We start from the raw sequence: 14894 nt of genomic DNA on the forward strand, positions 1-14894 counted from the left end.
ACTATGGAACCTCCTCCCCGTCGGCATAAGACTCGCCCCCATGCTCCTAAAATTCAGAAAAGAACTCCAGACCCACCTCTTCAAGGAGTCTCTCCTCCTCAGCACCTAGGCCATCACGTCGCCCATTGCGCCACCCGACTCACTAGACGTTGCTCACCCCTCTACTCCCCGCCACTCGGTACAGATGTACCCCCTCCTCTGTGCCCCTCTGTAAGCCCTCCTGCCCACTGTATATCTGTTCTGTTACCTCTGAAAAGCATGCGTTATATATCTGTATTGGTGTATACCTCTGTAAAGTGCTCCGCTGCTGCTCGAAGATGGATCCGTGCTCAATAAATACAATGATAATAAAAGTGGCAGAATACAGGAATGCAGCAGCTTTGGCTACTTCTGGTACTGCAATTCCAGGGGCTCAGGAACAAAACTGGTCCTTTTCCTCTTTACTATCAGTCCAAGGAGGCTAACTAGTATCAGCAGAAGGCCCTATTCCTCCACTGAGGATCTTGGGTATCTGTGCAGCTGGCAAGGAATGCAGCTTTTGTTTCAACAGCAGGTAACTCCCAATGATCCCTCCGGATGGCTGGAAGAGGGCTTTGGAAATGATTTCTCTCTCAACAATTTTTCTGTCCTAAAGATTTTAAGATGTATCAAAGAACGACTGGGAGACCCCTTCGATATAAAGGAAAAAGGCCACACGAATGAAGAATGCCTTACAATCATCTAAAGCTTTTCATAGAAGTCGTTAAGGAGGTACAGGTGCAAAACGCCATAGCTCCAGTTCTATTATGTAGGGTAAACCTGGGAATTTCCTGGTACCCAAACAAGACAAGGCAATAAGGGGAGTACTAGTTCTCCGGCCAGCAAACAAGTATGTAAAACAATAAAGAAGACCAACATGGCAACATTGGACATGTAACATACATGCCATCTGTGAAGGGTGTAGAGGTCCTGGCTTAATAATAACATGATCAGCACATTGTTACGCTGTTCTACTGATTACCTCCCTTTTCAATAGACAGAATTTGGGAGTGGGGGAAAAAAGTCCCTTAGACTGAAGGACCTATTAATTTGACAAGTAGATCATTATCAATAAGCAGCATTCAAAAGGAGTCTCTTCTAAATCATTACTGTTGTACACGTATCAATAATAAACAGCATTCCTCTGCCACCACAAGCAACCCATTGAAAATAATTATTTTATTTAACTTACCAAACATCCACACATCACTAGCTGAGGTAAAACGTCTAAAGTTGATGGACTCTGGTGCCATCCATTTGATGGGTAATTTACCCTTGGAAGCTGTAAAGATACAAAAAAATATATTGTTAAGTGGAATAATTGGAGCATGGCACAAAAGGTAGCAGATTTGAGATGACTGCATATCTTTAGTGCCAAGGTACCTTGAACTGGTATTGTAGACAGATTTGATCTCATTAAGTGTGCTATAATGTTTTTTTTGCTGCTGAACAGCTCAAACAGCAATGGGGCAAAATGAACAAAAGCTGATACTGAGGTAAGAATACATTTTTTCAGGCAACCATCCTGGATTAGTCTGGGCGAACAGTGTGTAAAAACGGAATACCTAGCCAGTAAGCAAGTCAGGTTTTGTGGTCCGCTGAGAAAATAGTTATAGTAAACACATACAGATACATTTTTAAATACAAAATCACCAGTTACGGTTAACACTCGTTTCCACCATGCACTGTGTATGAAATCACTAAAGATATAAAAAATTACATTGCCTACGTCTTCAATTTAAACATGTGGTCAAGTATCAAGGGAACTGCTCACAGTGCGTGCCTTGCCATTGTGTACCAAGCACTATTCTCATAACTGCAGTCTACTACCTGCTGGTTCTAGGCCTGGGCAATGAACTTTGGGCATGTCTTAAATAGTGTGACTGAGGAATTCGCCCATCGGCACAGGGAGTGTGCACTCGCCTGGGTTTTTTAAATTCTTTTTCAGAAATAGAATGATGGGAGATCGACCTCAGAAAATGTGTGGGGCTAATCCGCACACATGCCTCTGCTTGCGGCACAACAAACACAGTCAAGTGTACTCCGGGGGCACAGCCTACAGGCGCAGTCCTCCCTATCACATTCAGCTGGAATGTGACAGCCACGGGCACATCAAAGCATCTCAGAAAGCGGGAAAGCAAAACCTTCCTACTGCCATGGTCAGCCTAATTAAATATCAAAGGCTCCATGGATCCCTCCCTGTTCTAGGGTCAAGTTCTGTGTGTTGGCAGCGCATACTGAGGAGAGTTAAATGAAAACAGGCCTGCGAAGGGGCCTGGTCACAGAACTAACAACCCCTCTGTATGAAGGGCAGTGAATATCATGTCTGGGACAGCTGTTTACAGTATGCAACCCCTGCAGGAAATCCCCTTTCAGAGGAAAGTAGTATGTGATTTGATAGAGACAAAGTCTGTTCTTGCCACAAACTTCAAGTGAGACCTGCGCTTTGATCAGGAGCCAGAGAGCTCAATTAACCAGAGACACACTTTTGATCCACCACAGACATGAAGATGGGTGATACTTAGTAGTACATGTTGTCACTGCTTAGCTTTCCTTTTGCAAAGCACTCTGGTTATGACCTCATGCATAATAGAAGATTGTTGGGGGGGACCCAGGATTGGTTCAATAGGGTAGGCTTAGCCTGCACCAATCACTGGGGCCCATTTGGCTTTAAAAGAGGGCTGAGCACCTCACTTAGCAGATCAACTGACGACTTTGAGAGGAGTAAGAAGGAAGACTCATTTGGACCCTGGCTGAAGGTACAATCTGCCTTACAGCTTCCACTAGTGAAGGAAGGCCATGATTTCCAAGGGGGAAGCAAGATCGGCCCCTTAAACATCTCCCAGAGAACAGAGTGAGATACCGAACTCAGAGGACAGGTCCATCAGCTCGAGAACCGGTACCCAGCCAGCACACAGCGTGCCCCGCTAGGTTCTGTGAGAAACCTGAAGGTGTCTCACCCACCAGTCCCCGGGGATCTGTCATCCAGGTGGCCAAGACACCCCCATCACTTTTGGATCTAGTTCCCGGGGGTCGAATAGTGCGGGAGGATCACCTGGCTGAGGGGTCTTCATGGAGTGGGACAACGGATGGCGAAACACGGTATCCTCTTCCCTACAATACATTTATCCCATCCTACCAGGTAGGATACTTAGGAACTCAACCTCCCACCCCCTTTCCCAACACAACCGCTTTCTCGCGGGCAGCTCACTATGAGAGAGAACGGACTAACACCCGAGCCGTATACCTGACATGTGTCATGATGCCCGCTCCCGGGGAGCCGGTTCAAGCCCTGCGTCCCCGAAAGCGGACATCCAGTCCCCAAGGAAGGACCCAGCAACCCCATATAGGGGCCCTGTGGACAGTGTCCTGGCGCCTCTGGCGCCAGGCTCATAAAAGACATCAGTCCTGGCGCCATAGGCGCCAGGCTCATTATGGGAGTGCTTGGGTGCACTTACCTGATGCAGACCATGTTGCAGGATCCCGGCCTCCTTGAGGCCTGAAAGGAACTACTTTACCTGTGGGACTAATTTACCATCTGGGCATGGTCGGGGAAGGATACATACCTGATTGGAGGAAGGATACATACCTGGAACTTCTTCCAGGGCTATTTAAACCCCACCCGAACAGCCACACGTGCTTCGCGTTGTTCTGCATCTAGCAGCTGGACGCTCACCGTGTCTGCTCCTGCATCCTGACTTCTGCCACGCCTGCCAGCATCCTGAATCACCTGCAAAGGAAGAGAAGAAGAGAACAGAAGAAGAAAAAGTCCTTACCTGCTAAAACCGCATCCCGGAGACATCTCGCCGACAATCCTGAAAAGGAAGACTTTTATTTAAAAGCTCATCGCGTCGATCGCTGCAGCGCCGCATTCCACTGACCTTTACAGGGCGCCTCCATGTTCAGCAGCGATCATCCGGATTCGCAGTCATGCCCCAGCGCCTAGGAAGAAAAAGACCAGAACAAAAGGTGAGAGAGAGAAGGGAATAAGGAAAGCTAAATCTCCATGTTAAGACTTACCTGCTGATTCATTCCCTCTCCATTTCAGGTCCGCGCCGCATCCTGGCATTTCCGGACCCCGGCCCCTAAGGGGAAAAAGAGACATCAGCGTTAATGAGCGAATGAAAAGACATTACAAAAAAATGCTCATTAAAGACTTACCTGATTTCTACAAGGATTTCCCCTTTTCATCTCGGGTCGGTGCCTGTTCCCCGGCATTCCGTACCCCGGCCCCTATGGGGAAAAAGACACTAGCAATAGTACATTAATTGGACACAAGGGGAACCTCTTATCAAAATACTTACCTGGAAGCCAAGCAAGTTTGGATCTCACCAATCCGAAAATCCAGTGAAGTAACTGGAAACCAACACGCCCCTGCATCAGAAGCAGGATGGAGAGCTCGTCCTTCCAGACCCTAAGGTGAGACGCTACGAGGAATCACAGAAGGGTTTCGAGGAGGGTGAGAGGGGGAAGTGGGAGGCCGATTGCATTACCCCGCAGACAGTTAATCCCCTATTTACGCCTACAGAAGGACACTTCTGCGAGCCAGACAAGCCAGATTTGGGGGCCCGGTCCAGTCCGTCTTCCGAACCCTGCGCATCACCTTAGAAGAGGTCACAGCAGCGCGAACCAGGCCAGCGCCTCCGTGGGAGTCAGGTGAGCGTTACAACATGTCCCAATACAATGGTCAGGCAGGGTCAGGCAATTATTGACCATTACACACACCTGACTTCCATTACACTTCCCAACACGGTAAAAGGTGGAACATGAGAGCACACTCTGAGCGAGGTAAAGCATACAAGGAAGCAGTAATTCCAAGATGGCAGTTTAATACAAGGCGAAAGACGGCAAAATAGAAGGGGATCGCAAGGAGGGAAGTGCCTTGACCTTTTTGACGAGGGACCTTTACTTTCATGAACCTTCGAGAATAGAAAACTTAAGAACAGGAAACAAGGCTGAAGAATCCTGCATTGTGTGACGCAGGTACCCGGGGCTCTCACGCATCGATAGCCAAGGCAGGGAGAATCGCTTACCGCTGTGGTACTGTCTTTGGCTCCTACAACAAAGCAGCGCCAGTGAAGTCAGCACAGGCGGTGAGTTGGGGAGACTTATTCCAGACCAGACTGTGTTGAAGCCAAGGTTACAAACAGCAACATTGTACAGTGAACGCTGAAACGAACAGTGTATGAAGTGTATGTGATAATCAACACAAGCAAAATTGAACAATATATGAGTGATTGAACTTTGATGCCAAGATTAGACAGAGTGGTCCGGCACAACGTGCATGCTCATTCGAAAGTCTATGTAAAGTATCCAACTGAAAGGTGGCAAAAGCGAAAGCGTGAAAGAACTGTGAATCAAAGTGGTCCTGCAATGGGTCAAGCAAAATCCCGTGCCTAATTGAAAGTCTTTGATGTTAATAGCCCGTCTGAGGACAAAGTAGCCACCTCGGAAATGTCTTCCGTAGGCGACTCCTTCTGTAAGGACGAAGTAAACGTCACTCCTCTGGTAGAATGCACTCAAGGCCCATACAGCTCTCTCCCACTTTTTCATAACATTCTCAAATACAAAGCACTACCCAGTGTGAAAGTACTCCATTTTACACCCCTGCCCATCTGGGCCTGAGTGAGAGACAAAACACTGGTTATCTCTATGGAAAGAAGCCACCCTAGCCACATAGAAACTCAAAACCCTCTTGGGGTCTAACCCGTGCAACATTTCCTCCTCTTTGGAAGGATGGATGGGGTGTGTGAAAGACTGGTACCTCGACCTTTTGATTAACATGTAACTCTGAACTGACCTAAGGCAAAAAGGAAGGGCTCACTCAGAGTGATTCTTTTCCTATAGAATTAAAGATAAGTGAGCTTGCTTCAAACTAATGTGCCTTGTCGATGTAACAGCCAGTAACAGCCATCAAAAAGATTTTCTTCAATGTAAAGAGGCAAAGGTAACACAATCAGAAGGGCTCAAAAGGGGAACACACAAGGAAAGTAAGTACCAGATTAAGGTGGACGGAACCAAAACCCCATTGGGGGAAACACATTAGTCAAGCCCTTAAAAAACTGGACAACCAAGGGGATAGTGAAATACAAACCTTCCTCTGGCGAGCTCTTGAAGATCGAAACTGCATCATGGGAATAATTGATCATACCTATCTGAAGCCTCAGCCGTTCAAGCGAACAACATGTGCAAAGCTGACAAAGTGGGAATTGACAGGTGATCCACAATGTCGCTTCAATCTTTGAACCTCCTCCACCTAAATGCAGATATAGACCTTGTAGCAGGTCTGCACAGACAGCAACACCTTGATAACCTTTTCATATGGCTCTGAGCTGCGAAAACAAATTCACTGAAATGTAGGCATGAAGCCAGCCTGTGGGTTCGGGTGGAGTAACCAGACACCCACACTGGGACAGCTGGTCCTTCCGCAGAGGAAGGCGCTGATGTGGGCAGATGGGCATCTCGAGAAGGCCCGTATACATATCCTGCAAGCCAAGTCTGGTGCAACCAGAATCTTGCAATACATGAACCTCCTGAGAAAGAACGGTATGACAGATGCAGGTGGGAACCCCTAGAGGAGCCCATAATTCATCTGCTCTAGGGACATGTTAAGAAGGTTGATGTGAGCCTGTGTCAATCTTAGCCTCCGGCCATGGTCCTTGGACGACCCTCTCTGAAACCTGAATAAAGTGAACATCTGACAAATACAGCCATTTTCCTTTTGGGGGCGGGGGGGGGGGGGGTAAGGCCTTGCACACCAGAGTGTCCAGGACTGCTTGGAGGAACTCGATACTTTGAGGAGTCCGCTGACAATCTAAAGAATTTGGGGAGAGGCCCAAGTCATGCAGTAGTCGACCTGTGTCCCGGGTGACTCTACACCTTTTCCGCCATTGGCCCCGAAGTAGCCAGGTGTGGAAGTAGGGAAAGGCGTCAATCTTCTTACTCCTCAGGAGAGCCGCTTTTCACCTCCGGACCATGGAAAGGCTATGAAGGGGTTGGTCTCAGCGTTTGAGAAAAGGGAGGCAATATCTGTCTCAAACCAAGTGAAAGCGCCCAAGCATTAGAGGCAATTGCATGCCACTCCTCGACAAAGGCAGATATGATCCCCAATGGGAACAGAATAGGAGGCAGGGACCTCAAAGAGGCTTAGAAAAAGCTGCCCCCGAAAGCACCGATACCACAGCAAATTGACCTTTAGGGGCGTCTTTTTCCCTTCTGCTGATCAGGCTTAATCTTAAGAAATCAGAGTCCTTTTTGGAAAGCGCTGAAAATCTTGACCTCTGGAGCAGTGAGCGAAAGGGGCAGCAAAGAAGAAGGTCGCTGGACCGCCAAACCAAGCAACTTAGCCATGGCTTTGGACACCTTATATCTCGAAAGAGATTTGTTGCACTTCGACGCAAACAACGCGACACCTTCAAATGGCATGCCCACATATTTAGATCGTACATCCGTGCCGAAACCCAGGGCCTTCAACTAAGAAAATGAGACATCTCAGATGCCATCCGCAAAGACCCACCAATGCATTCTGCTTTATTGCCTACCCCAATCAGGCAATTACAGCCAGTCATGCCTCAGAGCATTGCTGCAGCAGGATCGCACCCCATTACAGCCGATGGCTGACACAAGAGCTCCGCCTAGTGGTGTCTAGTAGTCAAAGCACTTCCAAGCCATTGCCTGTGTGTCAGGTGGACAAATGGTGAAAAGAAACCATCAGATCAGAGGGTAAGCAGTGAAGAGCCTGTGACTACCATGAGCCTGTCACCTACCCACATAAACACCAGCAGGTGATTTTATTGCCAAAGGTGAGCTCTCATCATATCCGTAGGGCTCCGAGAGAGGCACTGTATTAGAAATAGGCCGGGAGCTCTAACAATCACACAGACCGCAGTGATTCCAGGTTCACCACTTCACACACAGTCTTTAAACCTTTGTGAATGGGCCGATCCTTTCAAAGGATGGTCGGGGTTGAAAGGGGTCCTTCCCTCTATCCTCTGTTAAGGGCACTTTGTTATTGGTAATGAGGGGGGCCCTAAGGATGACTGCAATTGTGACCCTTCTCCATTTGATTTGAGTTTTAGTTAACCCCTCAGGGGATTTGTACAGGACGTCCTGCCCATGGAAAGGACAAAGGCAATGCCATGGCTGAAGACAATAAAGGAAGTCCTGGTTATCCTCTGGGTTTGGTGGATTTGTGGTACATAGCAAGCAACACTGCTTCTACCAGGGAAGCTAAATTGTTAAAATCAACCCATTGGGAGAATAAGGAGACATGTTTGTTAGTCAAGATAGCTGAATATAGTATGTGCCTTGCTTATGTTGATGTAAAGGATAGATTGTAGCATAGAAATGTACTTGACATATTTTAGCAATAAATGTGTTTTGTTGCATCATTTTGCATTTGTACTCCTTGGTGTGTGTAATTTGTGCCCACCATCCATTTTTCCAACTTTACTCAACGCGCAGCAGATGTTGCTCGAGTCTGTTTTTCAAGGCTTTAGAGATAAGAACTATACATGAGCCAATGGCATAGATGAAAAGTATGCATAAAACGGCTGTTGCTTAAGTTGTAGCTAATGTTTTATTAAGAGCTTGGAGTAAGAGGAAACCGTTTTTGTTGCAACGATTGCTTTTGTCTTTTTGGATGTCTTTTATTATTTGTTATTTTAGATTTGGTGTTTTTTATCTTGTAGGTGGTTACAATTTATTGTATTTATTTTATGTCATTTATTTTAGTAGTAATATGTATTTGTAGCGCGCAACATATCACTGCGCGCACAGTATGAAGGCACATATGTCATTTATCATACAACAAACCATACACAAATAACAAACCAACATCAGACGCAAATAAAAACAGAATTCAGATCCTAAAAACATTTGACATCAAGGTACACACAGTATAAATTGCCTGAATAAATGAGACTATGATAATGTACAGGTTACCTAATGATATGGCTCAATCCGGACATATACCCCCCCACTAAATACACAGGCTCTCCTGGTGGACCCCAATTGTGTCTGCCTGGAAGGGGGAAAGACCGGCTACACCGGAGGAGACTATTTGCCAAGATCTGCAATGTAATGGCGGCTCCAGTGATTAACTAGTTTTGCAAAGGTGGTTTATGCCATCTTTGCCTAAGCCAGCTCTTCCTCCACCTCCATGTCCCTATCCACAGCCTCTGCTGCTTCTTCCATCCCATTTATGCTCTCCGCCATGCCTTACAATGCCACTGTCTCCTCCAGTTAACAGACAGAAGGCAGCCACAGCGCCAAACGTCTCCGTATCACTGCTCACTCCATATCCAAACACAGCACACACGGTCATTACCTGCTACAGGAGGACACTGCAGAATTACTCTATCACAAAGACCTGGGCAACAGACGACTAGGCAACAGTCTTGGATAGAGCAATCCCATCTGAATTCAAGATCTGGTTTGCAAACCATATCAGGAAAAGTACAGAAGGAATTGCACTTATACACAGGCACTTGATCGACACAAATATATCACCCTCCATCACCCTCTTGGACTGCAAATCGCTCATATAAAAATGAAGTGTAAAAATCTATTCTTGAAATGATCCCAATCTACAGACATCTCCTACAATCCAATTGTGGATAAATATGCAGAAGCGGTAGCAAATCTTACATTGTACTGGCAATATTTCATAGTCTGAGAGTTCAACCTGTGTCTGGAGAGTAACAGAATCACTGCAGGCAGAACATTCACGTCTAGCCTTGATGTCCCCCACCTTCGGAAATTAGAGAGGGCACCACTCATGTAGACGCACAATGGTGGAATATTTTGCAATAAATCTCACAACAGTGGCATTACCTCACTGTCCCCAGGCATACATTTTACTATTCCATTCACTTAACTAACGTGTTGTCATACCGTCTACAGTACATGGGCCAAAGCCCCACCTTCAGTTATCCTTTAAGCTCTCAAAGCCTAAGAAATCATGTTCACCCAGCCATGGCACCCAGGAATCCCTCCAACCCCCCGGAGGATCGCTGTATGCTTCATGGATGGATAAGGCAAGCTACTGAGACAAGCTCCACCCAATGAAGATCTTCAAATACTCCCATAAAATGTTTTTAAGAACACACTGCTAGATGGTATACCACCATTCATAACAATCAAGACAGAGAAAGGGACGATGGAACAACCGTGGCAAAAAGAAACAAGTCAAATAAGACAGGCATTCACTACCGACAACTCTGGATCTGTAGGGCACATGCAACACGTACGCCGCCTTCAGAAGGACATTTTCCAATGTATTAATGAGGTGAACTAACTCATCAGCCTGCACGACCACAATGACCCCAGCAAGAAAACGCAATATCACTTCCCCAAATGGGTGATTTGAAACACAATTTACTTGATGTATAAGCGCCTTACAAATGCACAATAAAATAAAAAATACATCAAAATCTTATAGATTCAAGACCATGAGGAAAAACCGCAGCTTGTCAATAGTCAACTATGAAAGGGAAGGTTTAAGCTACTTACCTGTAAACAATGTTCTCGAGCATGGGTCTGACATGGATTCACATGCTCATGGATATTCTCTGTCGTCAGACTGGGAATCCTTGATAAAAGAAAAACTGTTTCACTTTCACTTTAAAACTGTACTTCTCCTCTAAACCAATCACTGTCCTATGGGTCATACAGCCCCCATACAATGACAGTCCTCTCTCTAAGTCCCGCACCTCAATTTGGTAAGCACATAAAGTGGCATTTTGAACCAAGAAGAGCGACAGAGGGGTAGGAGGAAGCGGTCGTATGTGAATCCATGCCAGACCCATGCTGGAGAACAATAAATCAAGATAAGCAACTTTAACCTTCTCCAACATGGGGTCAAGCATGGATCCACATGCTCATGAATAATGATTACACAGCAGTACATATACACAACCATGCAAGGGGGCAAGGCTCAACAGAAGCAAAAAACACTCAGCTCTGGAACAGACTCACCTCAAACAAACAGGTTGTGTAGCACTGCTTGGCCGCCTCAGGACTCCTCCCTGGAATCCCCATCGACGCAGTAGAATCTCCTGAAGGTGTGCTTGGACCTCCACGGAGCAGCCCTGCAGATGTCGGGCAGGGGCACACCAGAGAGAAACGCTGTCGTAGCTGGGATGGCTCTGGTGGAGTGAGCTCTCAGATGGCCTGGAAGCAGCCTGCTAGCCAGTTGATGACAGTGCATGATGCAGCTGGAGAGCCACAAGGCCATTCCCCGATTTTCAGGCCAAAGTTGACTAGCAACTGAGAAGACTTCCAAAAAAATGTGTACGCGTCACATCGAATTTCAAGTCACGAGCAACGTCTAGCGAATCTAAGGCCCTCTCCACTGGCGATGACAGATTCAGATGAAGACACCAAAGGTTTGTTGAGGTGGAATTTTGACTGTGCCTTTGGCATAAAGGTGGTGTGTGTACACAGTACAATGCTTGAAGCGTGGAAAGACCAGTAAGGCTGCTTGCAAGACGGCCTGAATCTCCCCGTCCTGCCTGGACGAAGTGATAACCACGAAGAATCGTCTTCCACAAGAGAAACTTGAGCGGAGCATGATGCATCGGTTCGAAGTGCACTCCAATGATCTTAGTCAGCACAACATTGACCTCCCATGCCGGGGCAGGAGTCTTCACCGGCGGAAAGGAACCTTAAGGAACTTGATGAGCCTGTGAGACCACAGTGAAGGTCTGCCCAGATACCCGGTGTACCAGGATATGGGGGCGAGATGCACCTTAATAGAGGCATGAGCCAGTCCCGCTTTGGGCAAGGAAAGCAAGTATAGTAAAGGTTGCAGACCCGTGACCCGCAGAGGGGTAATTGCTTATTTTGAAGAGGCTGCGGCCTTCCTTCCTCTCCTCAGCCAAGAGCGTGAAGTAGGCCCCAAGGACGAAACTTTGATGGTCCGATGGTGGATGAAGATTTTCGCTGGTAGCGGAGACCTGCTGCCCCTCTCTATCCTTCGTCGAAGACGAAGCAAAAAACTGTAAAAATCTTACTATTTTGAAAAAACTTAACACAAAATTAGCTCGAAGAGCAATTTGAGGACTCCCAACACTGACGCGTGTAGTAAAAATCTGAAGATGGCCACCCTGGGTACGGATTAGGGAGAGGACTGTCATTGGATGGGGGCAGTATGACCAAGAGGACAGTGATTTGCTTAGAGGAGAAATACAGTTTTAAAGTGAAAGTGAAACTGTTTTTAGTTTTACTGAGGAGCCGGACGACTGGGAATATTAATGAGCATGCAAATCCATGCCAGAATCCATGCTGGAGAACTAGCAGAAACAACAGCACGTCCCAAGACACTTGGGGCTTTCCAAAACCTCACTGTTTAGAACTTCATGACCGGAGTCAACCCGAGAAACATGCCGAACAACTAGAGGACCCATGCCCACCTAACATAGGAAGTCATTAAAAACAAGCAGGGCTAGTTTACCATGTCCAATAATCTCTCAACTCATCCAAAGTAAGGACAATTTTGGTGTTCCTTCAAATGTACATATGTTAAGCTGTTAAAAATATCCTGACAACCCTGTCAGCTATTGCCCTTTCTCCAATGCAACCTACACAGTAATACTCCTAGGTAAATTGCTCTACCTACAACTTAAACTTTACATGGTCACACGATCATACTCGAAAATCAATGGGTTCAGGCCAATGAGTGGAATGGACTAAACCCTCTTGTCCATATGAAACACTCAAGAACAATGTTGGCCCTGCTGTACTGGACACCATCAAATGAATAATCCTACGAAAAGGCTAGCAGATCTAGGAATGGGGTTAACTGTAATACGTTTGATCAGACATTTCTTTACCACAGGCTAGCGTCTCCATGACTTCTTTCAAATTGACACCATTTAAGTAATATCAGCTGCTGGGTACCATAAGATTCCAGTCCGCCACTTCAACTCCTCAAAATAAACATTACCCAACTCCAGGAAATAATCAGCCACTCGGGCCTCACCTGCTACAACTATACCAATGACACACTAATTGTCTACAAGCTAACACAAGCTTCAACTAAAAATGGATTGAATCGTGGCAACAGCCTCTATGGGGTCTTGGATAAGATCCAAACCACAAACTGAGCCCAACTAAAACAAAACCCATGATATGTAATGCCAACACGCCCAACTTCTAATCCTTGCATGGAATAAATCGGAACGTGCCCTCATCGACCTGGACACTTAAAAATCCTTGAGTTTTTCATGGCTACATCATTTGCCCTTAGAGCAGAAGTTAAAGCAATAGTTAGAAACTGCTGCTTTTACCTAAAGTCCTTACATTGTATCATGCCATATGGTTTCCAAGCCAAACCTTGGTCGTTATCGATCTAGTACTATGGAGGCTTCCCTACGCTAATAGCCTTTTTATCTAGTGCTCCTGGCACACCTACTAAACCACCGAAAATCAGCAGCTAGTCTCCTCCTGAGAGCAGAAAGATGAGAACGAATTATGCCAGCACTCCCGACCAATCACTGGCACCTAGTCACAGACAGGATGTATTTATTTGTAACTGATGTATACAGTTCCCACTGCGAAATAGTCACTATGTGTCACAAGTGGAAAGGAGGGAGAAGGAAGGGGAAGAAGAACTGATCCTCACAGCATAGTTACTTTTCGATCAGATAACTACAGCAGAAGAGCAGAAAAGAAAAAGTGCAGGACACATAGGAATGAAACTAAGAGTATGTGAAAATCCACACAAAGTGTAAGGACACTCACTAGAACAGGACATTAGAAATGGGGGCATCAACGGAAGCACACAAAGAACCATATTGCAAGAGGATAGGGAAGAAGCAGCACTCCAGACTAGTTTTAGAGGCAGGGACACTCCAGAGGGTCAGAGTGGAAGGTGGGGGTCCTAAGAGTCAAAGCGTTCTTTGTCCTGAAGAGGAGGTGGCTTTCTCCTCTGAGTGTGGGTGGAAGTGGACCCAATGGTCAAACGATCAAGCTTCCATTTCTTGCAATGCCAGACCCCAAGAAACCTGGATGAGAAAGGTCTCAGGGACCGGGTTTGGCGGCACTTGGACACCATGCACCAAAGGTACAGAGGGTACTGCTCCTAATAAGCCTGGTGGATGATACTTTAGTGATTAACTACACTACCGCTACAAGGCCAATAACTGCCCGCCAGCATGGTAGCGTGAGGGATCAGGGCTGTTACTGGCCCTTCCCACCCCATATAGCAATAATGATCACTACTTGGGGCTCCTTCCGGGGTGATATTTGTCTGATTTTCTTAAGGGGAAATAGGGCTGTGATTTTCACATGCGTGCTGAGTTTGCCCTGTGAACAAATAAATGATGGCTGTGATGGCAATAGGAAAGGAACCAAGTCCTTTTTCTATTGCCATATTTGCCATTGGGTAGGACACGACAGCCGAAGGGGCAGCACTGGGTAAGTGAATGTGAATTGGGACTGTGAATTCTTTACAGGGCAGAGGGGAGCGGAGGTGCAAATTACCATAAGGAAGATGGGGAGACACCCAGGAGAGATGCATAACTGACTGCGACAATCTGTGCGGTCACTGATGGATTCTGACCATGTTCCTGGCCACCTGATTGTCTGGACGTTTCTTCACCAGGTACTAACAAGAGCTTTGAAGGTAGGATTGGGAGCCAGTGTAGCAGTTTAAGAGAAGTGTGATTTGGCCATGAGGTCTGAGTCCCAGGACTAGCCTAGCTGCCTTGTGATGGATGACCTGAAAATGGTGAAGTGCTTGCGTACACCCCAATGAATGCTGTTTCAATAGTCCAACTAGGAGGACAAGGCCTTGGTGACATCCATCTGATGGGGAAAAGTTGACAAAAGGAAGAATATGCTTGTGCAGATGGGAATGAGATTTGGTAGTTGGT

At 46.5% G+C, this 14894-nt stretch overlaps 1 protein-coding gene across 21 annotated transcripts in view; it reads right to left on the reverse strand.

The window, feature by feature from the left end:
* Positions 1–14894, reverse strand: part of PTK2 (protein tyrosine kinase 2) — a 1463565-nt gene that overhangs the window by 235547 nt on the left and 1213124 nt on the right. For all 21 annotated transcript variants that reach the window (XM_069621702.1, XM_069621703.1, XM_069621697.1 and 18 more), the window contains one exon: positions 1211–1300. In XM_069621702.1, coding sequence (XP_069477803.1) covers positions 1211–1300 — 90 coding nt within the window. The remainder of the gene's footprint in view (positions 1–1210; positions 1301–14894) is intronic.

The sequence above is a fragment of the Ambystoma mexicanum genome, chromosome 5q (genome assembly GCF_040938575.1).
Source record: "Ambystoma mexicanum isolate Mex_15411 chromosome 5q, UKY_AmexF1_1, whole genome shotgun sequence".
NCBI classification, from domain to species: domain Eukaryota; kingdom Metazoa; phylum Chordata; class Amphibia; order Caudata; family Ambystomatidae; genus Ambystoma; species Ambystoma mexicanum.